The following is a 26191-nucleotide window of genomic DNA, read 5'->3' on the forward strand; positions in this document are numbered from 1 at the left end:
GTTTAGAGAGGCAGATAGAGGAGGAAGGCAGATATTTGTAGAATAAAGTAGGATTTGACCAAAGTAGACTGCAAACAGTTTCTTGTGGGAAAATTTGCAGCATAGAAGCTTTCAAAAAGGAAATGGGGACGGTATAGTCCCAGCCAATATGTTCCCTTTAGGGTGAAATGTAGAATTAAAAGCCCAGACAGCCCTGTACATCCAGGAATATTCAGGACTGGATTAGAAAGAAAAGAGAGGCTTTCGGTAGGTGTAAAGGGAGCAAATCAACAGAGGTCTTGGTGGAGTATAGAAAATGCAAGGGGAAACTTAAGAAAGCAATTAGGAGAGCACTGGTAGGTAAGGTTAGAGAGACTCCCAAGATATCTATAGGCATAGTAAGGGGAAGAGGATAAGCAGGTTATGAGTAACCAGGTAAGAGAAGGACCAGTTAGGGACCAAGGGGGCAATATGTGCTTGGAGCCAGAAGACATTGGTAAGGTGCTAAACAAGTACTTCACCTGTCTTCACTTTGGAGAAAGAGGATACATGTACAGAATTCGGGGAGAGAGGTTGTTGAACAATTTGACAAAGGGAATGAGGAGGTTTTTGCAGGCTTAAAAGTGGGCAAATCCCTTGGTCCAGATGAGTTGTATCCCAGGCTGCTGTGGGAGGCAAGGCATGAAATTACAAGGCCTCTGACGCAAATTTAAAGTTCTACACTGGCCACAGCGGAACAACCAGGGGATTGGAGGGCAGCTAATATGGTTCCACTTTTCAAGAAGAGTGATAGACATAAACCAGGGAAAGCACGGGATGTCTGGTGGCAACAGGTAGGAGAAGATTGCACATAAGATATTTATAGAACCCGCCATGGTCTTTGCTTTTTTGGAATTTTTAACCCAGTTCCAAATGGGGAAAATGCTTGAATTTATCATCAAGGATTTTCCCATTGGGCAGACACAGCATGGGTTCATGAAAGGCAGGTCATGTTTTACTAATTTACTGGAATTTTTTGAGGACATTGCAAGCGAGGTAGACAACTGGGAACTGGTGGTATATCTGGATTTCCAGAAGGCATTCGACAAGGTACTGCACAAAAGGCTACTGCATAAGATAAGGTACACGGCATTGCGGGTAATGTATTAGCATGGATAGAGGATTGGTTGACTAACAGAAAGCAAATAGGGATAAATGGGCGTTCTTTTGGTTGGTGAGCAGTGGCTTGTGGTGTGCCTCAAGGATCAGTGTTGGGAGCGCAATTGTTTACAATTTACATAGATGATTTGGAGTTGGGGACCAAGCGTAATGTGTCAAAGTTTGCAGATGACACTAAGATGAGTGGTAGAGCAAAATGTGCAGAGGACACAAAGTTCTGCAGTAGGAAATAAATAGTTAAGTGAGTGGGCAAGGGTCTGGCAGATGGAGTACAATGTTGGTAAATGTGAGGGCATCTAAATTTGGTAGGACTATTATTTAAATGGTAAAAAATTGCAGCATGCTGCTGTGTAGAGGGACCTGGGTCTCCTTGTGCATCAATCACAAAAAAAGTTGGTTTGCAGGTGCAGCAGGTAATTAAGGTGGCAAATGGTATTTTGTCCTTCATTCCTAAGGGATGGGGTTTAAAAACAGGGATATTATGTGGCAGCTGTATAGAGTGCTGGTAAGGCCACACCTTGAATACTGTGTACAGTTTTAGTCTCCTTACTTGAGAAAGAATGTACTGTCACTGGAGGAGGTACAGAGGAGATTCAGTAGGTTGATTCCGGAGCTGAGAGGATTGGCTGATGAGGAGAGACTGAGTAGACTGTACTCATTGGAATTTAGAATAATGAGGAGGGATCTTATAGAAACACATAAAATTTTGAAGGCAATAGATAAGATAGAAGCAGGGCGATTGTTTCTACTGGTGGGTGAAACTAGAACTAGGGGGCATAGCCTCAAAATAAGGAGGTGCAGATTTAGGACTGAGTTGAGGAGGAACTTCTTCACCATAAGGATCGTGAATCATTAGAATTCCCTGCCCAGTGAAGCATTGGAGGCTACCTCGCTGAATGTTTTTAAGGCACAGATCTAGGTAGATTTTTGAACAGTAAAGGAATTAAGGGTTATGGTGAGCGGGTGGGTAAATGGAGCTGAGTCCACAAAAAGATCAGCCATGATCTTATTGAATGGCGGAGCAGGCTCAAGGGGCCAACTGGCCTTCTCCTGCTCCTAGTTCTCATGTCCTTAAGTTGCTGCGGATTTTGGTAATTAAAACTGGTCCATCATAAGGAATTTGTCAGCGAAAAAATGTCAAAATCTATGAAGAAGGTTGGTGGCAAGACGATTACAAGGTGTAATCCTTCGACAGAGCTCAGCAAAAGGGAAGGCAGCGGATCCGGCCTTGGGTGTGGCTACTTATATCTTGGTAGAAATGCTGACTGGGGTGATGACGCAGGAGTTTGAAAAACAGTTCGCAAACATTTTGAGGAGCGCGGCAGGGTGATGATGGAAACCCTTAAGTAATCACTTGGTCTGATTGGGGAGAAGCTGGAAAAAGCCTTGGAGGCGGCGAAGGAGCATGGCGAGGTGAAGGGTGCATAGGTGGCCTTGTCGCATCATGGTGATCGAATCACCTCATTGGAAGCTTAGATGTTGCTGGTGGAGGAGAGGAACAAGAATCTGATGGCAAAGGTGGGTGACTTGGAGAACAGGTCGATGAGACAGAACCTCAGAATCACTGGGTTGCGGGAGGGGTTGGAGGGCCCAAAGTTGGCTGAGTACTTTTCTCATATGTTTGTCCAGTTTTTGTGGGGGGATGGGCGAGTGTCCCCTCCAGAATTGGACTGGCCCACTAAGTACTCCGGCGGAAGCCTCGGGCGAATGAGCTGCCACAGGCGGTGATTGGATTCCACAGCTTCCAAGAGGAGGAGATTCTGCAATGGCCAAAGTGAATCGGGACTCCAGGTTGGAAGGAAGTATCATCCGGAAAGACCAGAATGTAGTAGTAATAATAATAAAAATATTTTATTCTAGTCACAGGTAGGCTTACATTAACATTGCAATGAAGTTACTACGAAAATCCCCTAGTCGCCACATTCCGGGTACACTGTGTACCCGGAATGTGGCGACTAGGGGATTTTCGTAGTAACTTCATTACATTCAGAAGGTCCAAATTACCTAACAGCACGTCTTTCAGGACTTGTGGGAGGAAACCGGAGCGCCCAGAGGAAACGCACGCACACATGGGGAGAACGTGCAGACTCCGCCCAGACAGTGACCCAAGCCGGGAATCGAACCTGGGACCCTGGCGCTGTGAAGCAACAGTGCTCAACACTGTGCTACCATGCTGCCCTATGTCGGATGTCGGAGCAGAGTTGGCGAAGCGGGGGGATGGCTTTTAATAACGCAAAGTCAGCGCTATTCATGATTGAAGTCAGGTTTGGAGTGCTGTACCCAGTGAGTTGAAGAGTTACTTTTCGGTTGAAAGATCATTTTTCAATACATCCGAGGAGGCGAAGGCTTTTGTCAAGGAGCATGGACTTGAATGAATGGATTTGATTAAGATTTTACCGGGCACGATTGGGAGAGGTTTGTTGGAGATATGTTGTAGTTTGTATCTGTTGTATGTTTGGAATTGAGGAGACTACAGTTGTCGGGGGGTAGTGGTCAGGATAACAGTATGGGGAGTAGATAGCCCTTGAGTAATGGTACCATATTGGCTATCCTCCAGTCCTCCAGAACCTCTCCTGTGACCAGAGAGGAATTGAAAATTATTGCTAGCGCCCCTGCTATTTTCTCCCTTGCGTCACTCATAGTCTGGGATACATTCCATCCCTGGAGATTTATCTACTTTTAAACTTGCCAGAACTTCCTCCATGTCTGTTAACGTCTTTAATTTTATCACAGTCCTTCTCCTTATTTGTATACCCACATCATGCCTCGCACGAGTGAGCACCGACACAAAGTATTCATTTAGAACTCTACCTACGTCCTCTGGCTCCACACACAAATTATCATTGGTCCTTAATGGGCACTTCTCTCGTTATCATTTTACCCTCCATGTATTCGTAAAAAAACTTAGGATTTTCCTTTATTTTATCTGCCAGTATACTTTCATGTCCTAATTTCCTTCTGGAGTTCTCTTTTTCACATTCCATTCTCCTCCAGGGCTTGTGCTGTTTTGAGCCCTTGATATCTGCCGTAAACCTCTCTGATTCTCTTTATCTAATACTGTATATCCCTCGATATACAGGGTTCACTGGATTTACTGGTCACATCACTTTTCTTTATTGGAACATGTTGCTCCTGTACTCTCCCGATTTCCTTCTTGAATGCGTCCCACTGTCCCATATAAAAGTGTCTGTTCCCAGGCAATTCTGTCCAAATCATATCTGATCCTATTAATATCTGCCTTCCCCCAGTTTAGAACTTTGATTTCAGGCATATCATCACACAACTACACAGCAATGCCACGTCACCACCACAATCCACGAGAGGTACATAAACATCATAATAAGTGATAATATTTCATCTGATTTGCTTTTGCTCCAACCGATAAAAAATCTATGTACGCTTATCCTCAATGAACATTCTAAATACTTCCAGAAAGACCCCCACCCCAACCCCTCACCGTAGGTAGGAGAGGAAAGCATATCAAATTATGTGGTAACAAAATGACCAAGTCAGACTTTGATGATGTGCAAAAAGAGAGGGCAAAATAAACAGGGAACAATTGCTGGACTAGAACAAGGTCTTTCATCAATCAAACAGCACAAGCTGGTGGCTTATTTATGGAACTCTGTGGGCACAATTAATAGGTTAGCTTTGATCGTGTAACAATTATACCCTTTCAGTGCTTCGCGAATAAAGTCTTGAGTTATTGATGGCGAAGTAGATACGCTTATGTGAATGTCATTCAATGCCTGGCTATCCCTTACCCCATTACATTAGAAAAGTAACATGAGAAAACGTGGGGAGGAAGGGAATGGACACTAGAAGTTGTCAGAGCTGTAAAGGAACATGGTCTTGTTAATGAGTTTGAACTTCAGGGCACAGTGACAATTTAGTGGCCGTCATCATCTCTTACTTCAAACACTTGATCTGGTTTCTTCATTTCATTACAAAGCACCATCTTATCTCAATTCTTATTAATAGACATTTTGCAAACACTGAAAGAAGATGTAACTGCTCTACACTTTCTGCTGCCGGAACCCTCGGAACCCTTCTGGGGAGGCACATCCCGTTGGTCCTGTCTCGATTTTAAAACATGAAGGCTCACCGTGTGATGAGGCTGCCTTCACCTCTGTGTTGTTTGAAGCTGTCCCATCTAATGCTTCTCTCCTTAACATCAGCTCCAACAGTCACATTGCTGCAGCTTTTCAGGGAGAAACAGGGACAACCTCAAGTGAAAGCGAAGTGAAGCAATCTTTCATTTCAACCCACCAATTTCCAACAAATCGCAAATATGCTGTCCTGGATCGCAAGGCTAGCTGCCATGCTGTGAATCTGGTTTGAAATTTACCAACAATTTATTTAAAATTTGGTAGCCGAATGCCATAGAGAGGGCTTCCAGAGTAGGGCCACTGGTGGGACAATGAAACCAGCAAACATCTTGCTCCACTTTTACAAATACAAATAATTAGGATGTACAATAACGAAATACTGCAGATGTTGGTAATCTGAACAAAAAAAAAGAAAGTGCTGTAACACTCAGTGGGTCAGGCATCATCTGACGGACAGAGAAACCAAATTAATGTTTCAGGTCGATGCCTTTCATTAGAACCAAGAGATTTTGGAGATGAACATTTTAAAAGTAATAACAAACTGGGAATGAATAGGGGAGGAAGCAAAATAACAAAATGGAGTGGTGTGTAATATGGTAGAGGGCAGGAATAATTAAATGATAAGGGTTGATCATTGTCCAAGGCAAAAGCAGGCAATAAAAGTGACAAACATGAAAACAAAGATATATCCATAGGAAGCTTAAAGTGTTCCAGAATATCCAGCTCTCGTTTACAAAATCTGTCGATCTTTGGAATTTGTCTGTTATGGTGAAGGGTCATTGACTTTCTCTCCTCTCAGGTGCTGTCAGACCCCGGTGAGTGTTACCAGCATTCTCTGTAGTCTGGAAAAACATTTGTTTCACTCGTCTTTATGAGGTGATGTGGTCTGCCATAAAATTATGCACAATGCATAGATATTTTAGGTTCAACTTTCATGGCGGAATATTTACACTTGGCAAATTTGTTTTTAAAGGCAATTACTCTTTATTACACCTCGGACAGCCCAATTATTTGGTGATGGTTAATCTTTCTGTTCCACTGTCAAAGTTTTAAAAACACTGTCAAAATACACGTACAATTTTAAAGTGTCAGTTGAAAGCATTTCCACAATTTAAAAACACTGAGATCTAACTGGAGCACAATAGCTACTCAATAACCTCCTTCCTCTGATAAAATCTTTTTATTGAACTGTTAACTCTGCAAGCAGCTAAAGAAATAAAATAAGAAAGCAATAGATTGGGGCTGAAATGGTTTACAGTAACCGGTTCAGACACGTTATTGAAAGGAGCAGCCGGAGTCCTTCCAAAGCACTGAAGAGTGCATGCTTGTCCTGGTATGTCAAATACTCACATGCTGCTTGGGTTGGATCTTGTAGGTCGTCCCGGGTGGCTTTTCGAAGTGGTGATGCTGACCGGTGGCTTTCCTTGGGACGGGCTAATGGAGAAAGGGTGCAAGCAATGAGACAGAGAGAAGTATTTGATTGCCGTATTGTATTTGCTGGCCCATAACTGACTTCCGCCAGAACTGTGAAGCCACTCATCAAAATTCAACATACAAAGAATAAACTAAGAACCTAACTAGGAACATGATGGATCATGCCCGAAATCTGATGTGTTGCAACTTGGGTATGTCTCCATGGTGACAGTGATTGAATAAAGGGATTCAATAAGCATTCAATTTACAGATGACTTTTTTTCTTTTAGTATATAAAACTGCTGCACTAGAAAGCTTATGATTAACTTAAATTAAAGAAACAAGCAGATTCTCGTTGTTGAATGCATTTTGTACAAAATTTCTGCTCAGTTGCTCACTGCACTATATTACCATTAATGTAATGGTCTCCGATTATTTTAAAGCACGAATTGGAGATTTTATCTGTGGAACACAAATAATTTATGTAAATCCTGCTGAGTCTCGCAAATTAATTTTGCGTGCAAGAATGGAAACATTTCAAAATGGTTAATGTAACACATTCGATACAATATCTCAGTACTATCGTTAAATGCAAGTTTTGACATATATAATATAGTTCTCAGAATGGAAATATTAATGAACATACATATCTATATACACAGAGTCAGATCCAGAAATGGCTCTGCAACTCAATGTGTAAATGCCCTATAGGGAGTGATAGTTATACAGGCCAGATAAGCCCCCAGTTGTGGCCCTGGTTAGCTGAACTTGGTGGGGCTCGAACTGATCTTCAGTTCTGGGCACTCGACCTCAGGGAGGATATCTGGGCCTTGGCAGGGAAGCATCATGGATTCACCAGAGTGAAACGCTAAGGACAGGTTACTTAGAATTCCTGGAGTATTGAAGAGATGAACTGATAGAGGTGTTTAACACGAGTAAAGGATTTAACAAGGTAGATGGAGAAAATCTATTTTCTTTGTTAGCTGACGCACAGAGCAAGGGAACCTAAACTTAAAAATAGAGACATGTCATTTAGAGGTGATAGCAGGAAATATTTATTCACACACACACACACACACACACACAGTGTGTATAGATTTAGAATCAAACATTGATTGAACACTTACTGAAGCTCAAATGCAGAACCATTTTAGTTTTTAAAACAGCAAAAGGAAAAAACAATGAAGAAGAATAATGGTTGATGCTAAAAGTCGTGAACACGTCACACTCCCCGCTTCTAAAAATATTTTGCAGACAGGGGGAAGTTGGTGATTTTATTTTTATAACATTCACATCAAAATCACAATGTGGAATCAGGCCATTCAGCTCAACCAGTCCATGTTGTTTATTCTTCATACAACCTAATCCCATGTGCCTGCACTATCTCCTTATGTGCATAACATGAACAGTAGACTCAATTGTACAATAATTACATTTCAAATCTCTTTAATATTTTAATTTTACAGCCATACCATCATATTCCAACCTCTGTATTTGATACACGCCAGAGCACACATTACTGTAAACTAGCTTGGCTGTGATGAAGACATTGTTTTTGCAGTTTTTATGAAGTGTGTATTCTCTGATCTTTTTCTATAAATATTATGAGCATTTTTCTTTTTTAAAAAAAAAATAATTTTTATTCAAATTTTCACAAAATATCAACAACAAAATACAGAAAGAAAGGAACAACCCCCCTCCATATACATAAATAATAAATTAACAGCCATCATCAACACAAAGGCAAGAATACACGCCCACTCGAGAAAAACAAACTAACCCCCCCCCCCCAGGTTGCTGCCGCTGCTGACATCTTCTAACGTTCTGCCAGGAAGTCTAGGAACGGTTGCCACCGCCTGAAGAACCCTTGTACCGATCCCCTTAAGGCGAATTTCACCCTCTCCAATTTAATAAACCCCGCATATCGTTGATGCAGGATTCCACGCTTGGGGGCCTCGCATCCTTCCACTGCAGAAGAATCCTTCGCCGGGCTACCAGGGACGCATAGGCCAGAATTCCGGCCTCTTTCACCTCCTGCACTCCGGCTCCTCTGCCACCCCAAATATTGCGAGCCCCCAGCCCGGACTGACCCTGGAACCTACCACCCTCGACACTGTCCTCGCTACACCCTTCCAAAAGTCCTCCAGCGCTGGGCATGCCCAGAACATGTGGGTGTGATTTGCTGGGCTCCCTGAGCACCTAACACACCTGTCCTCGCACCCAAAGAATCGGCTTATCGTTGCCCCGGTCATGTGAGCCCTATGCAGCACCTTAAATTGTATGAGGCTGAGCCTCGCGCAAGAGGAGGAAGAGTTCACCCTCCCCAGGGCATCCACCCACATCCCCTCGTCAATCTCCTCACCCAACTCCTCCTCCCACTTACCCTTTAGCTCCTCCACCAAGGCCTCCTCCTCCTGCATCACCTGATATGTTGCCGAGATCCTCCCCTCCCCAACCCACACCCCCGACAGCACCCTGTCCTGGACCCTGCGTGGCGGCAACAGTGGGAACTCCACCACCTGCCGCCGAACAAACGCCCTTACCTGCATACATCTGAAGGTGTTCCCCGGGGGGAGCCCAAACTTCTCCTCCAGCTCACCCAGGCTCTTGAACTGCCCGTCCACAAACAGGTCCCCCATCCTTCTAATACCTACCCTGTGCCAGCTCAGAAACCCTCCGTCCATCCTTCCCGGGACAAACCGGTGGTTCACCCGAATCGGGGACCACACCTCCCCCCTGTGACGTCTCCATTGCCCCCAAATTTTGATGGTAGTCGCCACCACCGGGCTCGTGCTATACCTCGTTGGAGGAAGCGGCAGCGGCGCCGTCACCAGCGCCTCCAGGCTCGTGCCCACACAAGACGCCATCTCCAGCCTCTTCCATGCCGCCTCATCCCCCTCCATCACCCACTTATGCACCATCGCCACGTTGGCGGCCCAATAATACCCACAGAGGTTAGGCAGCGCCAATTCCCCCCCACCCCTGCACCGCTCCAGGAACACCTTCCTCACCCCCGGGGTCTTCTGCGCCCACACAAACCCCATAACGCTCCTGTTAACCCGCCTGAAGAAGGCCCTAGGGATCAGGATGGGGAGGCATTGGAACAGGAACAAAAACCTCAGGAGCACCGTCACTTTAACTGACTGCACCCTACCCGCCGGGGAGAGTGGCAGCACGTCCCACCTCTTAAACTCCTCCTCCATCTGCTCCACCAGCCTCGTGAAGTTAAGCTTATGTAGGGCCCCCCAGTTCCTAGCCACCTGGACCCCCAGGTACCCGAAACTCCTCTCCGCCCTTTTTAGCGGGAGCTCACCAATCCCCCTCTCCTGGACCCCGGGTGCACTACGAACAACTCGCTCTTCCCCAAGCTTGTACCGGGAGAAATCTCCAAACTCCCTAAAGATCCTCATCACCTCCGGCATTTCCACCAACGGGTCCGCCACATATAGCAGCAAATCATCCGCATAGAGCGACACCCGATGCTCCTCCCCACCCCGCACCAGCCCCCTCCAGTTCCTCGACTCCCTCAACGCCATGGCCAGGGGTTCAATCACCAGGGCAAAGAGCAGGGGGGACAGGGGACACCCCTGCCTCGTCCCACGGTGTAGCCGGAAATACTATGACCTCCTTCTGCTCGTGGCCACACTCGCCGGGGCCTCATACAGCAGCCTCACCCACCTGACGAACCCCTCCCCGAACATGAACCTTTTCAACACCTCCCACAGGTACCCCCACTCCACCCTATCAAAGGCCTTCTCGGCATCCATTGCCGCCACTATCTCCGCCTCCCCTTCCATCGCCGGCATCATTATAACATTCAAGAGCCTCTGTACATTAGTATTCAGCTGTCTCCCTTTCATGAACCCCGTCTGATCCTCGTGTATGACCTGCGGCACACAGACCTTCTGCCGGACCTCCCGGATCGCCGCCCCTTGGGCCGCCTGGGTCTCCAGCAGCTTATCAATTAAAGCCTTCATTGGCTCCAGCAGCTCTGCTTTCAGTTCCTTAAAACAGCGCTGGAGAAGCTCCTGCTGCTCTTGTGCCCATTGCCTCCACGCTGCCTGGTCTCCGCCCTCCCTCCCTCGCACCTTTCTTTGCTTCAATACCATTTTTTTTTTTTTTTTTTTTTATAAATCGCCCCACTCCTGGTCCAATCCATACACTATCGGGGGAATGTTGCTGTCCCCTTCCCACACCGGGAAACGTCAAACAAGCACCGTTACGGGCCCTAAAAAGAGCCCAGAAGTCAGTTTTTAGCGGGAGCTGCCGAATGTGCGACTTAGCTCCGCATAGCTGCAACCGGAAGTCATTATGAGCATTTTTCAGAAAACATTTTTTGCAGACAAAAAAACATGTTTTTGCAGTATGAGGAGCTCCAGTGTATTTATTCCTTTGCATCTTAGCCATCTCCATAAATAATGCACGAATTGAAGTCCCACTTTATGCCTTCTTCATTTTAATCTAGTTTCCATTAACTGCCAAAACCTACTTGCGTTTAAACGATCATGAGAGATTGCACAAGTCCAATGTCTTTCTGCATCTCCAGTGACTTCTCTGTTAAAACATACTCATTAAAGGTGAAGAAAGTCAGCTCTGCGGAACATCACCTCAACAGCTTTCTAATGCTCACCAACAGAATCCATCAAAACTAGGTTGTCAAAGCTCCCATTTATTCTTTTCTGACAAATGAGTTCAAACCCAACTTCAAAAGAGAATCTCCTACTGTATGGCTGAGAATGTATTTGCTTCTCACAATAACATGTTTACTAAAGTATAAGCATACCACAAACTGGAAAATATAATTCAAGTTCACTCCGACCCCATTGCTCTGATTAGATTTAAATCCAATCCCTGTGACAAAGTGGCAGTCTGCTTAAGCATGTCCCTTTTCTTCATCCATAACATCCAGATACCATCAAGCTTTCAAAACCGAGATCAAGGAAAAATCATTCCCACTCAAGAAGGTGCCACAAGTTTTAACATGGTACACACCAGTACTTTAGTGCTGCCAATTGACTTCTATTAAACTGGTTTCAAACTATTTTCTTTAAATCACTTTGGATATTCATGTTCCTCTGACACCCATCCCGCCAATCACCATCCCGCGCCCCAACCCAACTTCAACCAATCCCCCTTCCTCTCACAATCCTCCATACCAATCCCCCTTCATCTCACACTCCTCCACATTACCTCATTCATTCTGTCAGTCTCAATTCCTTGCTCTCTTGCCCCTCATTATCTCCCTCTCTTCCCTTAATCTCCTGTTCCCACTTGTTTTTCTCCCTCACCACTATGAAACACCACTTCTCTGTCAGGTAACCAAAATAGGGATGTAGAGGTCAGCAGTGCACTGCGGGGTTTGCGTTTGGGACAGTGGAAACAGGACGATATTCTCAATTTATGACTGATTTGGTTAAAAACGAGTGTGCCCCATATCCTAACTTGCACCAAGTCCTGTTCATCCATTGTCCTGGTGTTCATTGACCTTCATTGATTCCTAACATCTAAACTTTCAAATTCTCACTCTCAAATCATGTATGGTTTTACCCCTCCCTAACTCTGTAACCTCCTCCAGCTCAACAGCCTTCCACGATCTCAGTGTTTCTCCAACTCTGACCTCTTGTGCATCAGCCATGCGCCGTTTGCGGTCGTGGCTCTGAATACTGGAATTCCCTCCCCAAATCCTCTTTGCCTCACACTTCTTGCTCTTCCTTTAAGATGCTGCTTAAAAACTGATCATTTAACCAAGGAGCTTGTCACCTGTCTTCTTCTTCTTTGATTCTGCGCCAATTTGTATCTGGTTACAACCCTTATATGCCTTGGGACGTTATATTACATCAGGGTTCTAAACAAATGCAAACTGTGTGAACTGGCAAGCACAATTGTCGAGAATGACAGTACATTTGGGATAAAGGTACATAATGATCAATTAAAAATATATTTGATTAGAATTGGTGCAAGCACATTGCGGGAAGGGGGCCCTGCAAACCACGTTCATATGTTTTGGTCCTGTCCAAAGTTGGAGGATTACTGGAAGGAGGTGTTCAGGGTAATCTCTAAAGTGGTGCACGTGAAACTGGACCCGGGCCCTCAGGAGGCCATATTCAGGGTGTCGGGCCAGCCAGGGTTAGAAACGAGGCAGATGCTGTAGCCTTTGCCTCATTGACCGCCCAAAGGCGGATCGTTTTAGGGTGGAGATCAACCTCTCCACCCTGGAGTGGCGGGGGGACCTGCTGTAATTCGTGACGCTTGAAAAGGGCAAATTTGAACTGAGGGGAAGGATGAAGGGGTTCTACAATCCATGGGTGTTATTCATTATGCACTTTTGAGAATTGGATTACATCGAACATTGGGGGGGGTTGGGGGCAGGAGGGTTTGGGGGAGAGGGACGGTATGTGTTCATGGTGACTATGGGTGATTCCGGATTCCTTTTTGTCATTTGTTTATGTTAACATGCGGGCTAATGTTTGTGGTTTGGTGGGAGGATGGGATCGTAGTTATTAATATGGGGATTGACATTACATTCGTTACTGATTATTGTTTATTGTTGGGTGTAAATTTGGGAGAAAATGTGAAAAAGGAGAATAAAAATATTTAAAAAAAAAAGAATTGATGCAAGCTGTTTTTTGTGTTGAATTAGAATCTTGATATAATCATCTTAATTTGTGATGTAAACGCCTTGATTTTATTTAGCATGGTATCATAGAAGCTGGGATTCAAGCTCAGAATCATACCATACCTAATTTTCCTGTGAATTTGTTACAATGGAAAACTTGTTTTCAAGGCAATAAAGTGTTCAGTTTTCCATCCAGTTATTTTCGATTTGAACCATCACCTGTCCAACATCACTACACATTAGGATCTTCAGTACACCAAGTATTGAGTCCAAATGTTTATCACAGGTTAATATAACCTGGAAAGCATTTAGTGAGGTTCCATTAATGTGCTAGACGTCACTCCACCATTTTATTGCTGTGCTGTGGATGAGATAAAACTTCTTTAAGTTGAAGAGCAGGACCTCATGGTTAATAGTCTCGGTTTATTACCTGAGCCACATACAAATGCACATGGGGGTAAACAGATTAGGAATTAATAATTGGACAGGAAGGACCTGTATCGTTTCTTTTGGGGGTGGGAGTGGGGGGGTGGGTGGGGGGGGTGGGTGGGGGGGGGGGTGCTGTACTTACACTGGGCTGAATTGGAAAGGATAAACAGGACTTATAAATAACTTCCAAATTCGTATCCATCTTTCTGGAGCACCTTGTTTAAATCGAGGCAATCAGATTTAATACAAGATAGACACTGGGCACGATCTAACCAAAGAAAAAAAAATCAGAGTCCGTTCTGGGCCGGATTTGCAGGGTCGTTCCCGACGCTTGTAGTGCCAGATATGACTCTGCTATCTAACGGCACTCTGTTGCTATTTCGGGCCCCGATAATGAGTGAAGTTCATCAGTGCAGGAAGAGAACGCGACGCCATTTTTAGATGTGCCCCCAGATCTCCCAACTATAAGCGGGTGCTCAGGGCCCCCTTCCCCTGCACTCCACATCACAGGAGCAGGGCACCCCTCTGCCAAATCCCCGGCATGGGCAAAATGCCAGCCTGGCACCCTGGCAGTGCCCCTGCTCTCCTGGCAGTGCCAATCTGGCATCGAGGTGGCGGTGCCAGGTGACACTGCCAGAGTGCCAGGCTGGCAGTGCCAAAGTGCCCAGGTGACACCATCAGTGCCAGGATGCAACCCTGCCCAAAGACCGACCGCCTGGGTCCTCTGATAGCCTGCGAGACACCACCCTCTCCAAGTACTGTTCCGCCTGGTCCTCAATGCTGAATGGTGCCCGGCTGAAGTCTCCTCAGAGAGGCCGGTAGATGTGGGGTGGCCATTCGATCCAACGTCAGCACGACGAAGTGCGTTTTAAAATGCACTTAGTGCGAGACTGGGCCCTGCCCATTCGGGGTGGGGCCCAGATCGTAGTTAGATCTCGCGAGGAATTACAACCATCAGGAATCCCTGGAGAGGGTCTCCCGGGGTCTACCAGCCATGTCCTGCCGGGATTCCGGCAGAATGCAGCCGGTAAATCACACCCACAAATTACTGTTGTTTTAAGTAAGACTTAAAATGTAACATGGTGGCAGGGAAGAGACGAAACTGCCAGAAATTACAGAATAAAAGAATCAGAAAAGATAGTAAATGACAGCTAAAGGAGGCAATATGAATTATACAAAAGACCAGTGATCCGATAAAGTTATACAGCATAAAGATAAAATAATTATTCTTCTCTTTTCAATAAAGTGTGTGTGGCAATGAAACTAACATTCAAAAAATTGGATGAACTAGAGGCAATAAATTTGAGAGAGAATCTGGATGTAGTAAGAATGTTTGCAAAGATGGGCAGCACGGTGGTGCAGTGATTAGCACTGCTGCCTCACTGCGCCGAGGACCTGGGTTCGATCCCGGCCCCGGATCTCTGCCCGTGTGGAGTTTGAATATTCTCACCGTGTCTGCATGGGTCTCACCCCCCACAAACCAAAGATGTGCAGTGTAGGTGCCCCTTAATTAGAAAATAACTAATTGGGTACTCTAAATTTTAAAAAAGATTTTTTTTAAATAGAATGTTTGCAAAGAGGTCAGGTTTGAAAACTAAACAATGAAGGACACAATGCATTTACAAAGGAAGGAGGAGTGGTGGAGTGGCTGTATTAATTAAAGATAACAAGGGGTGCAGTGGTTAGCACTGGGACTACGGCGCTGAGGACGCGGGTTCGAATCCCGGCCCTGGGTCACTATCCGTGTGGAGTTTGCACATTCTCCCCGTGTCTGCATGAGTTTCATCCTCACAACCCAAAGATATACAGGTTAGGTGGATTGGGAATGCTAAATTGCCCCTTAATTGGAAAAAGAAAATAATTGAGTACTTTAAATTGAAAAAAAAGATAACATGACCCGCAGAACAAAAATAATGCAAATAGTAGTGAGATAGATAGACAGAATCTATATGAATTGAATCCACCATCCTAATAGTGATTTACTTTAAATATCCAAAAAGCAAAAGGAAATTAGAGGAAGGAGTATGTAGACAATTCTATGAGGTAAGCAGCATAGGTTTTTGCAGTCCGTACTTAGTCTGCAAGAATTCCAATAAGAAAAGACTGCTGAATGAACCTAAATAAGATAAACTGAGAGAACTCTCAAAAACAAAGAAATGCAAAACAGAGGGAAATTGTTAAGAGTGTAATCTATAGAATTCAAAAGAAATGTATCCTATCACCTCCGGTTGCGGCTATGCCGAGGTAGGTCGCACGTTCGGCAGCTCCCGCCAGCAACGGACTTTTGGGCTCTTCAGAGGGGCCCCAATGGCAATTGTTCGACGGCTCCCAGTGTGGGAAGGTGACAGCAGGATTCCCCCGACACTATATGGATTGGACTAGGAGTGGAGCGGTTAAAAAAGTGATCCTGGTGCAGCGGAAAGTGCGAGGGAGGAAAAGCAAGATGGTGGCGGGTGGAGACCAAGCAGCGTGGGCGCAGGAGCAGCAGGAGTTCCTTAAACGCTGCTTACGGGGGAGCAAAATGGCTAGATGAGGATCTAGCGGGGGGTGGGGGGGGGGGAGGGAAGGAGGGGGGGGAACTGGGTTGCTGCTGCATTGGCCAAAGGGGAGCTGGAAGTAGGAGAGGTAGTCGGGGCGGGGGTCCGCCGCCTAGGGGACTGGAGAGTGCGGGAGGCGCAGGCACGTGGCTGGCTTAGAAAAGAAGATGGCTAGTCAGCAGGGGGGGGGGGGGGAGTAGCCCCTTGATCCGGCTGATTACTTGGAATGTGAGGGGCCTGAATGGGCCGGACAAGAGGGCCCGGGTGTTCGCACACTTAAGGGGACTGAAGGCAGACGTGGTTGTGCTCCAGGAGACACATCTGAAGGTGGCAGATCAGGTTAGGCTGAGAAAGGGATGGGTAGGGCAGGTCTTTCATTCGGGGCTGGATGCGAAGAACAGAGGGGTTGCGATACTGGTGGGGAAGCGGGTGTCGTTCGAGGCACTGAATATTGGAGCGGATAATGGAGGTCGATATGTGATGGTGAGTGGTAGGTTGCAGGGGGTGCGGGTGGTTCTGGTGAACGTATATGCCCCGAATTGGGATGATGCCGGGTTTATGAAACACATGCTGGGTCGGATTCCGGATCTGGAGGTAGGAAGCTTGATAATGGGGGGGGGGGGGGGGACTTCAACATGGTGCTGGACCCAACACTGGACCGTTCTAGGTCCAGGACGGGTAAGAGGCCGGCTGCGACCAAGGTGCTGAGGGGGTTTATGGACCAGATGGGGGGAGTGGATCCATGGAGGTTTGCCAGGCCGCAGGCCAGGGAATTTTCCTTCTTTTCCCACGGATACTCCCGGATAGAATTTTTCATTTTGATTAGGGTGCTAATCCCGAAAGTGGAGGGAACGGAATATTCGGCCATAGCCATCTCGGACCACGCCCGCATTGGGTGGAGCTGGAGTTGGGGGAGGAGAGAGACCAGCGCCCGCTGTGGCGCCTCGATGTGGGACTGTTGGCGGACAAGGGGGGTGTGCGGGCGGGTGTGGGGGTGTATTGAAAGATACTTGGAGGCCAACGACAACGGGGAGGTGTAGGTGGGGGTAGTCTGGGAGGCGTTGAAGGCGGTGGTCAGTGGGGAGCTAATCTCCATTAGGGCCCACAGGGAGAAGAGAGAGAGGAGGGAGGTTGGTGGGGGAGATTCTAAGGGTAGACAGGAGGTATGCAGAGGCCCCCGAGGAGGGGCTACTCAGGGAGCGACGGAACCTCCAGACGGAATTCGACCTGATGACCACGGGGGAAGCAGAGGCACAGTGGAGGAAAGCGCAAGGGGCGGCGTATGAGTATGGGGAGAAGGCGAGTAGGATGTGGCACATCAGCTTCGTAAGAGGGAGGCAGCGAGGGAGATTGGTGGAGTTAGGGATAGAGGGGGGAATACGGTGCGGAGCGCGGTGAGAATAAACAAGGTATTTAGGGACTTCTTTGGGGATCTGTACAGGTCTGAGCCCCCAGCGGGGAGGATGCGACGATTCCTAGATCAGCTGAGGTTCCCGAGGGTGGAGGAGGAGGAGGTGGCTGGTTTGGGGGCGCCGATTGGGGTGGAGGAGCTGGTTAAAGGATTGGGGAGCATGCAAGTGGGGAAGGCCACGGGGCCGGATGGGTTCCCGGTTGAATTTTACAGGAAATACGTGGACGTGCTGGGGCCATTGCTCGTGAGGACTTTTAATAAGACGAGGGAGGAGGGGACCTTGCCCCCGACAATGTCCAGGGCGCTGATTTCTTTGATCTTGAAGCGGGACAAGGATCCATTGCAATGTGGGTCGTATAGACCGATCTCGCTCCTCAATGTTGACGCTAAGTTGCTAGCGAAGGTGCTGGCTACGAGAATTGAGGACTGTGTCCCGGGGGTGATTAATGATGACCAGACGGGATTTATGAAGGGTAGGCAGCTAAATACTAATACGCGGAGGCTCCTCAATGTGATTATGATACCCTCGGTGGAGGGGGAAGTGGAGGTAGCGGCAGCTATGGACGCGGAAAAGGTCTTTGATCGGGTGGAGTGGGAGTATCTTTGGGAAGTGTTGCGAAGGTTTGGGTTCGGGGAGGGGTTCATCAGTTGGGTCAGGTTGCTATATAGAGCCCCGGTGGCGAGTGTGGCTACGAACCGGCGGAGGTCGGAGTACTTTCGGCTGTATTGGGGGACGAGGCAGGGGTGACCCTTATCCCCCTTGTTGTTTGCACTGGCAATTGAGCCACTGGCCATGTCACTGAGGGAGTCCAGGAAATGGAGAGGATTGTTTCATGGGGGAGAGGAACACCAGGTGTCGTTGTATGCCGATGCCCTGTTGTTGTATGTTGCGGATCCAGTGGAGGGGATTGCGGAGGTCGTGTGGATCCTTAGGGAGTTTGGGGACTTTTTGGGGTATAAACTCAACGTAGGGAAGAGTGAGCTCTTTGTGGTGCATTCAGGGGACCAGGGAAGGGGGATAGACGAGCTACCGCTGAAGTGGGCAGATGGAGGAGAATTTTAAAAGATGGGATATGCTGCCACTCTCACTAGCGGGTAGGGTGCAGTCGGTCAAAATGACGGTCCTTCTGAGGTTTCTCTTTGTGTTCCAGTGCCTTCCCATTTTGATCCCAAGGCCTTTTTCAAACGGGTAAGCAGGAGTATCATGGGATTTGTGTGAGCGAATAAGACCCCGAGGGTGAAGAGGGTGTTTCTGGAGCATAGCAGGGACAGCGGGGGGGGGGCTGGCCCTGCCAAATTTATGTGGCTATTATTGCGCAGCCAATGTGGCAATGATCCGTAAGTGGGTAATGGAGGGAGAGGGGGCAGCATGGAAGAGGCTGGAGAGGGGGCGGCATGGAAGAGGCTAGAGATAGCGTCCTGTGTGGGCACGAGCCTGAGGGCGCTGGTGACGGCACCGCTGCCGCTCTCGCCGACAAGGTACACCACGAGTCCGGTATAGCGGCGATGTTGAAGATCTGGGGGCAGTGGAGGCGACACAGGGGCAAGGTGGAAGCCTCGGTTTGGTCACAGATTCGGGAGAACCTTCGGTTCATCCCGGGAAGGATGGATGGGGGTTTCAGAGCTGGCATCGGGCAGGGATTAGAAGAATGGGGGACCTGTTCATCGACGGGACGTTTGCGAGCCTAGGGGTGCTGGAGGAGAAGTTTGGGCTACCCCGGGAAACGCTTTCAGGTACATGCAAGTGAGGGCGTTTGTGAGGCGGCAGGTGAGGGAATTCCCGCTGCTTTCGGCACGTGGGATTCAGGACAGGATGATTTCGGGTGTACGGTTGGAGAAGGCAAGGTTTCGGCGATTTACCAGGAGCTACAGGAAGAGGAGGAGGCCTCGGTGGAGGTGTTAAAGGGCAAGTGGGAGGAGGAGCTGGGGGAGGAGATAGATGAGGGTCTGTGGGCTGATGCCCCGAGTAGGGTTAATTCTTCCTCCTCTTGCGCCATGCTCAGCCTAATACAGTTTAAAGTTACTCAGAGCGCATATGACAGGGGTGAGGTTGATTAGGTTCTTTGGGGTGGAGGACAGATGTGGGAGGTGCTCGGGGAGCCCAGCAAATCACATCCATATGTTCTGGTAATGCCCGGTGCTGGATGGGCTTTGCGAGGACTGTGTCCAAGGTGATGAACGCCCGGGTCAAGCGGAGCTGGGTATTAGCATTATTTGGGGTATCGGACGAGCCAGGAGTGCAGGAGGTGAAAGAGGCCGGTATTCTGGCCTTTGCGTCCCTGGTAGCCCGGCGGAGGATTTTGCTACTATGGAAAGATGCAAAGCCCCCTAGTGTGGAAGCTTGGATCAATGACATGGCAGGGTTCATCAAGCTGGAGAGGATAAAGTTTGCCCTGCGAGGGTCTGTGCAAGAGTTCCTCAGGCGGTGACAACCGTTCCTCGACTATCTCGCAGAGCGTTAGGAGGAGGTCAGCAGCAGCCCAGGGGCGAGGGGTTTCCCTATTTGTGTTTTTACTGTTATATGGGGGGTTATTGTATATGGGGGAAATCCAATGGATAATTTCTGCTTGTTGTGTTCTTGTTTCTTTCTTCTTGTTGGGGGGGGAGGATTTGTTGAAAATTTGTTGAAAGATTTGAATAAATATATTTTTTTTAAAAAGAAGAAATGGATCCTATTAAACACCAAAAACAAGCAAGATGGTTAGGGAATTGAGAAAAGTGAATATAAAGAAAAAGATGTCTAAGCACTTAAATTCTATCGGAGAGAATGTCATAAAGGAGTACAAAGAACTAGGAGAGGATTACAAATAAACAGGAAGCCAAAGAGAGATTCGAAAATCAAATTAAAAGGAATATAAAAAGAAATAATGAAGTGTTCCATAGGCAGATAAATAACAAAATGAAAATTGAACTAACGATAGGGTCACCAAAAGACATAAGCATTGGATACCAACTTCACCTCAGTTTTTAACTAAAAAAGATAATAGAATAGGCATTTCACAAGAGGATGAGTTTATAAAGATTATTAATGTAGTTCGGGTTAGTTTGGGTACAAAAGGGGAAAACATAATTCATAAACTAGTAAAACTAAGAGAGGCAAAAACCCCAAGTCCAGGTGGTGTACACTTACACAAGCCTAAGACTAGCAAAATTTCCTTAGAACGACAGATAGTGTCAGCGGGCTGGTGGGTAACTATTGTTGTCCCAATGTACAAAAGGAGAGATACAACAAAAACTGAGAATCATAAATCAGTCAGCATAACATTAGGAAAAATATTGGAATGTATACGTAAACATTAAAAATATGTTGGGACAGAAAATATAATAAACAAGAGTCAGTATTGACTCCAAAAGGTGAAATCATGCTTAAGTAATGTGATTAAATTCTTTATAGGAGGTGTAGCCATGTAAAATGGCTGCGTTCCGTTTAATTTGGCCAAAACCCAGTTTAAAATGGCTAACCCGAAAGACTGCTGGGAAAAGCAGCCAAGAAGACACAAGCAGGCAGCTGCAGACAGGTTTGCATATTCAGCTCTGGGAACGTAGCCCAGATCGATACTCAGGGCTATCAACAGCCCATCAACCCAGGTATCCGCAGTCGCATTCAGGACTGTTTACACCTAATCAACTCAGACATCCACAGTTAAATCGGCTATCCCCGGGAACAATTGCAACATATTAGCAATTGAATACCGGGCCAGACCTGTCGGCGCCTGCAGTGGCTGAAACAAAGACAGGTGAGCGACCACCCCCCCGATCAAGGAATCACCTCACCATTGGACACATCGACCCCAGAGACTGGGGACAGAATCAATCACTTGGGACTCAGGATCAAGGGCCGTACCGGGAGGCGGGAAGCCCCTGGGCCCTATAAAAGTGATGGTCCAAGTTCAGATCTCTCTCTCTCTCATCTTCGCCAGCTCGAGACCTTCGCAAGACCAGCCACCGTAAGTTTGAATCCAACGATCGCTATCCGGTAGAGACACCTAGCCACCGACCTGTAGCAGCCTTTTGAATCCCGCAGGCCAGATTTGATTGGACAAGCCATTTGTTTCCCTGACCTGGTGGGCTCTTCCTAAGTTAAGTATTGTCCAGTAATGATAGGTTTATTATATAGAAAGTAGTATTAGGGTATTAATATTGCTTGTTGTATATAATAAATGACCGTTGTTTTAATCCTTACTAAGCGATGTGCTGTGTTATTAATCATAACCTGAACTTGAACCATGTGGCGGTATCATAAAGATACCTGGCGACTCATGAGCAAAGGTGACCTAAACAGAGCAAAGACTAAAGCTAGAAAGAGCAACAGAGGTATCGCAACTGTCGACAAGGGTAAAGTGGATGTCACAATATTTGTTTTTCAAAAGGCTTGCGAGAAGGTATATCAGATACCCGGCAGTGAAACAGGCCCTTCTACTCGAGTCCCCTCCCAACTTTCCTCATCTAAATCCATCCTAACCATCCTAACCTTCTTCATCGTTTGTTTGTTTAGCTTTTCCTTACATACAAGAATACTGTTCATTTCAACCACTCCCTGATGCAGCAAGTTCCATATTCTTCCCAGTCTTTGGGTAAAAATGTTCTTCTAAATTCCCTATTTGATTTCTTGGCGACTATCTTATGTTCATAGTTTCTAATTATGTTCTTCATTTTCTCTGAACCCATTTATCAAAACCTTTCATAATTTTAAAGATCTTTATTAGGTCGCCATTCCGTCACCTTTTGTTTAAAAGAGAAAAGAGCCCTAACCTGTTCATCCTTTCCTGGTGTGTATACCCATGTAATTACAATATAATTCTTGTAAAATTACGCTGCACCTTCTTCTCTATATCGTTTTTTATAATATGGCAATACCCTTAAGTGTGGTCTAATCAGGATTCGGCACAGGTTTTGAAAAACCTTCCTTCTTTTTAATTCTATTCCTCTAGAAATAAAACATAGCACTTGGTTTGCCTTTTTTATGGCCGTGCTAACCTGTGGCACAACAATCAGTGATTGATATACTTGCACTCCAGGATTTCGTTTCTTCCTCTATCTGACCTAGACTTACCATCTTCCAAGTTATGACTTTCCATTCTTCCTGCGAAAATGCCCAACCTCATATTTGTATTTGTTGAACATAATTTGTCCATTATTTTCCCATTATTCAAGTTTATTAATGTCCTGCAATCTAGTCCTCAATATTGAATTGGTACCATGCAGTAGGCGTGCAACAATGAATAGGGCACATCGAGTCAAGGGACAAATGGAGAGTAAATTGGCAAAAGAAATTGGCACAAGAGCAGGGGTAAAGGGTGGTTATTCAGATTAGAAAAAGGTTATAAAGGAAGTTAGAAGAATCACTGTATTTCTTAATTTCATGATGTTGACTTGGGAACAATATCCAAATGTGAAGATATGTTTAATATACTGAACTGGGGGCTAGAGCTATCACTGAAGAACAATGCAACATAAAACAGAAGGACATTAGAAAATTACAAACCATGTAGCTAAATGACAAATAAACTGTAACGTAGATAAATGTGAAGTGATGCACTTTGGTAGGAAAAATAAAAAAATGTGAGGGACATCTGTATATTTTTCTTGGTCACTTGGTCCCTTCTATACTGCTTCTATTGGAAAGCCTGTATCATCACCTACAAGACTGGATCATGTCTGTATGCCTTTCGTAAAGTGTGAAGTAAATACCACGGGAAAAGTGATTTTTTTTTACATTTCGAGTACCCAATTAATCTTTTTCCAATTAAGGGCAATTTAGCGTGGCCAATCCACCTACCCTGCACATCTTTAGGTTGTGGGAGTGAAACCCACGCAAACACGGGGAGAATGTGACAGTGACCCAGAGCCGGGATCAAACCTGGGACCTCGGCGCCGTGAGGCAGCAGTGCTAACCACTGCGCTGCCGTGCTGCCCTTTCAGGAAAAGCAAATTAACCAGCATGTTTTCAGCTCCCAGGCCTTTTGTGAAGGAATATCTCATTGGACTTTGGTTCTGAACTCTGGAAACCACATGGAACAATAACTACGTTCTGAGCTCTGTAAATCATTCTTTTCTTTATCCCTTTTTTACTGTATGTATGCACAGGAATGAATGTTGCAATCCTCCTCCCGCATTTTGAGTATGCGTGCAAATAAACTAACTCTTTGAGTTCATCCTATCTGGATAGGCTGGATCAAATCGAAATGAAGGGGTTGGGAAATACGCCACCACTTATAAAGGAGGAAGCAAACCAAAAACATCTTTCTGTTTATGGATGGGTGATGAAGGGAGAAATTAGTGCTGTTTAAATTAACCCCCCTCCCGTCTGTAGCAATCACCTACACCTTCAAAAATAAGAATGGGGTAGAAGAACAAAGGGACCTGGAGATACAGGTAAACAAATCATTAAAAACAGAATTTCAGGTCAGCAAAGCAATTAGTTATCCCAGTAAAGCATGTTAAACTTGCAGAGCATCCCAGTCAGTTTATACTTAAGAGTACCGTGATTTCTGGTTTCCATACTATTAAAATAACGTAGAAGTAACGGAGAACGCTCCTCAAAAATTATAAATATAGTTCCCGACCTAAAATTCCATCAACTGGAAAAGACTGAATAGTTGGGAATATTTTGACGTAACATAGGTCTTTAAAATAAAGTACTGATTGACAGGGTAGATTTTGTGAGGACATCTTCACTTTCTAAAAAAATTTTAGGGTGCCCATTTATATTTTTCCAATTAAGGGGCAATTTAGCATGGCCAATCCACCTACCCTGCGCATCTTTTGGGTTGTGGGGGTGAGGACCACGCAGACACTGGGAGAATGTGCAAACTCCACAAGGACAGTGACCGAGGACCGGGATTGAGCCTGGGACCTCAGCGACATGAGGCAGCAGTGCTAACCACTGTGCTACAGTGCCGCCCCTGAAGATATCTTCACTTTTAGGAGAATGCAAACTAGTGCCCATAACAAATAGCGAAATAAGAGTGTGGCATAAACTACCATCGGAAATGGTGAAGGCAAAAAGCTCAAGTGCTTTCAAAAGGAACTGAGACAGGTATGAGAGAAAAGGGAATAGAAATGTATGCTGAAGGGATGAGATGAAGCAGATGGAATGGGTGAAGACCCAATTCAATTTAGAGTACCCAATTCATTTTATCCAATTAAGGGGCAATTTAGCGTGTTCAATCCACCCAACCTGCACATCTTTGTGTTGTGGGGGTAAAATCCACGCAAACACGGGGAGAGTGTGCAAACTCCACACGGACAGTGACCCAGAGCCGGTATTGAACCTGGAACCTCGGCGCCGTGAGACAGCAGGGCTAACCACTGATTCACCGTGCTGCCCAAGTGGTGTACAAATACCAGCACAGCCCGGTTAAACTGAATGGCCTGTTACTGTGTTTTATAAAACTATGTTATTGCCACAGTGCTCATGACCTTTTGACATCCCAAAGGCCTTCACAGCTAATAAGGTAGATTTGAAGTATATTTTGGTGGACAACTGGAAGTCAATTTACACACAGGAAAGTCTCACAATCAGCAATATGATAATGACCAGATAAGTCTTTTTTATTTTAAGTGATTTGGTTAAGAGATAATTATCGACCAGGGCAAGTTAGTATTCCTCACGCTCTTCTTTGCAGTAGTGCCATAAGATATTTTACATCCTCCTGAGGGAGCAGTTGGGGTCTCAGCTTAAGATGTCATTTGAAGACAGCCCCTCTGATAGTGTAGGACACCTATATAATTCCTCAGTGTTCCAGCTGATTACATATGTTTCATCTGCTTTTTAGTTACACATTTTTATTAATTATATTTCTATCCGTCTGGTAATTTTGGTAACTGCAAGACTGGAGAAAAATTGAGTTTTCAATGATTGTCCCTGAACTCGTAGGCCTGTTAGTGCACATTTCAATTAGAAATAGAGGGCGGGATTCTGTGATCCTGAGGCTAAGTGTCGGAAACGCCGTCATGTTTCTCGACGGCATCAACACGGCCTCAGGATCAGCAATTCTGGCCCCTCCAGTTGCTGATCCAGCTGTGAACTGGGCGCCGTGGTGTCCGTGCATGCGCAGTGGCACCAGCGCCAACGCGTGCATGCGCAGTGGCTGCCTTCTCCGCGTCGGCCCCGACGCAACATGGTGCAAGGCTATAGGGGCCGGCGCAGCAGAAAGAAGGCCCCCAGCCGGAGAGGCTGGCCCGCCGATTGGTGGGCCCCGATCGCGGGCCAGGCCACATCGGACGCCCCCCCCTCCCCCCCAGGGCCGGAGCCCCCTCCCTCTCCACAGGCCGCCCCCAGACCCTTCCACGCCGAGGTCCTGCCGGCGAGAGCAGGTGTGAACGGCACCGGCGGGACACTTTTTCTTTTACGATGGCCGCTCGGCCCATCCCGTGCCGAGAATTGGCGGGGGGGGACCGTGTAGAGCATCCCCCGACTGGCACCGCGCCAACCACGGCGGCGCCAATTCTCCACTCTGCGAAGAATCGCGAGCCGGCGTCGGAGCGGGGTGGGGCGATTCGTGCCAGTTGTGGGGATTCTCCGTCCCGGCGGCGG

The 26191-nt window shown here is 46.5% G+C and overlaps 1 protein-coding gene across 13 annotated transcripts in view; it reads right to left on the reverse strand.

The window, feature by feature from the left end:
* The window catches only part of yaf2 (YY1 associated factor 2), a 263378-nt gene that overhangs the window by 134954 nt on the left and 102233 nt on the right, over window positions 1-26191 (reverse strand). For all 13 annotated transcript variants that reach the window (XM_072484382.1, XM_072484384.1, XM_072484389.1 and 10 more), the window contains one exon: window positions 6597-6680. In XM_072484382.1, the coding sequence (XP_072340483.1) occupies window positions 6597-6680 (84 nt within the window). The remainder of the gene's footprint in view (window positions 1-6596; window positions 6681-26191) is intronic.

This window comes from Scyliorhinus torazame, chromosome 19, assembly GCF_047496885.1.
Source record: "Scyliorhinus torazame isolate Kashiwa2021f chromosome 19, sScyTor2.1, whole genome shotgun sequence".
NCBI lineage: Eukaryota > Metazoa > Chordata > Chondrichthyes > Carcharhiniformes > Scyliorhinidae > Scyliorhinus > Scyliorhinus torazame.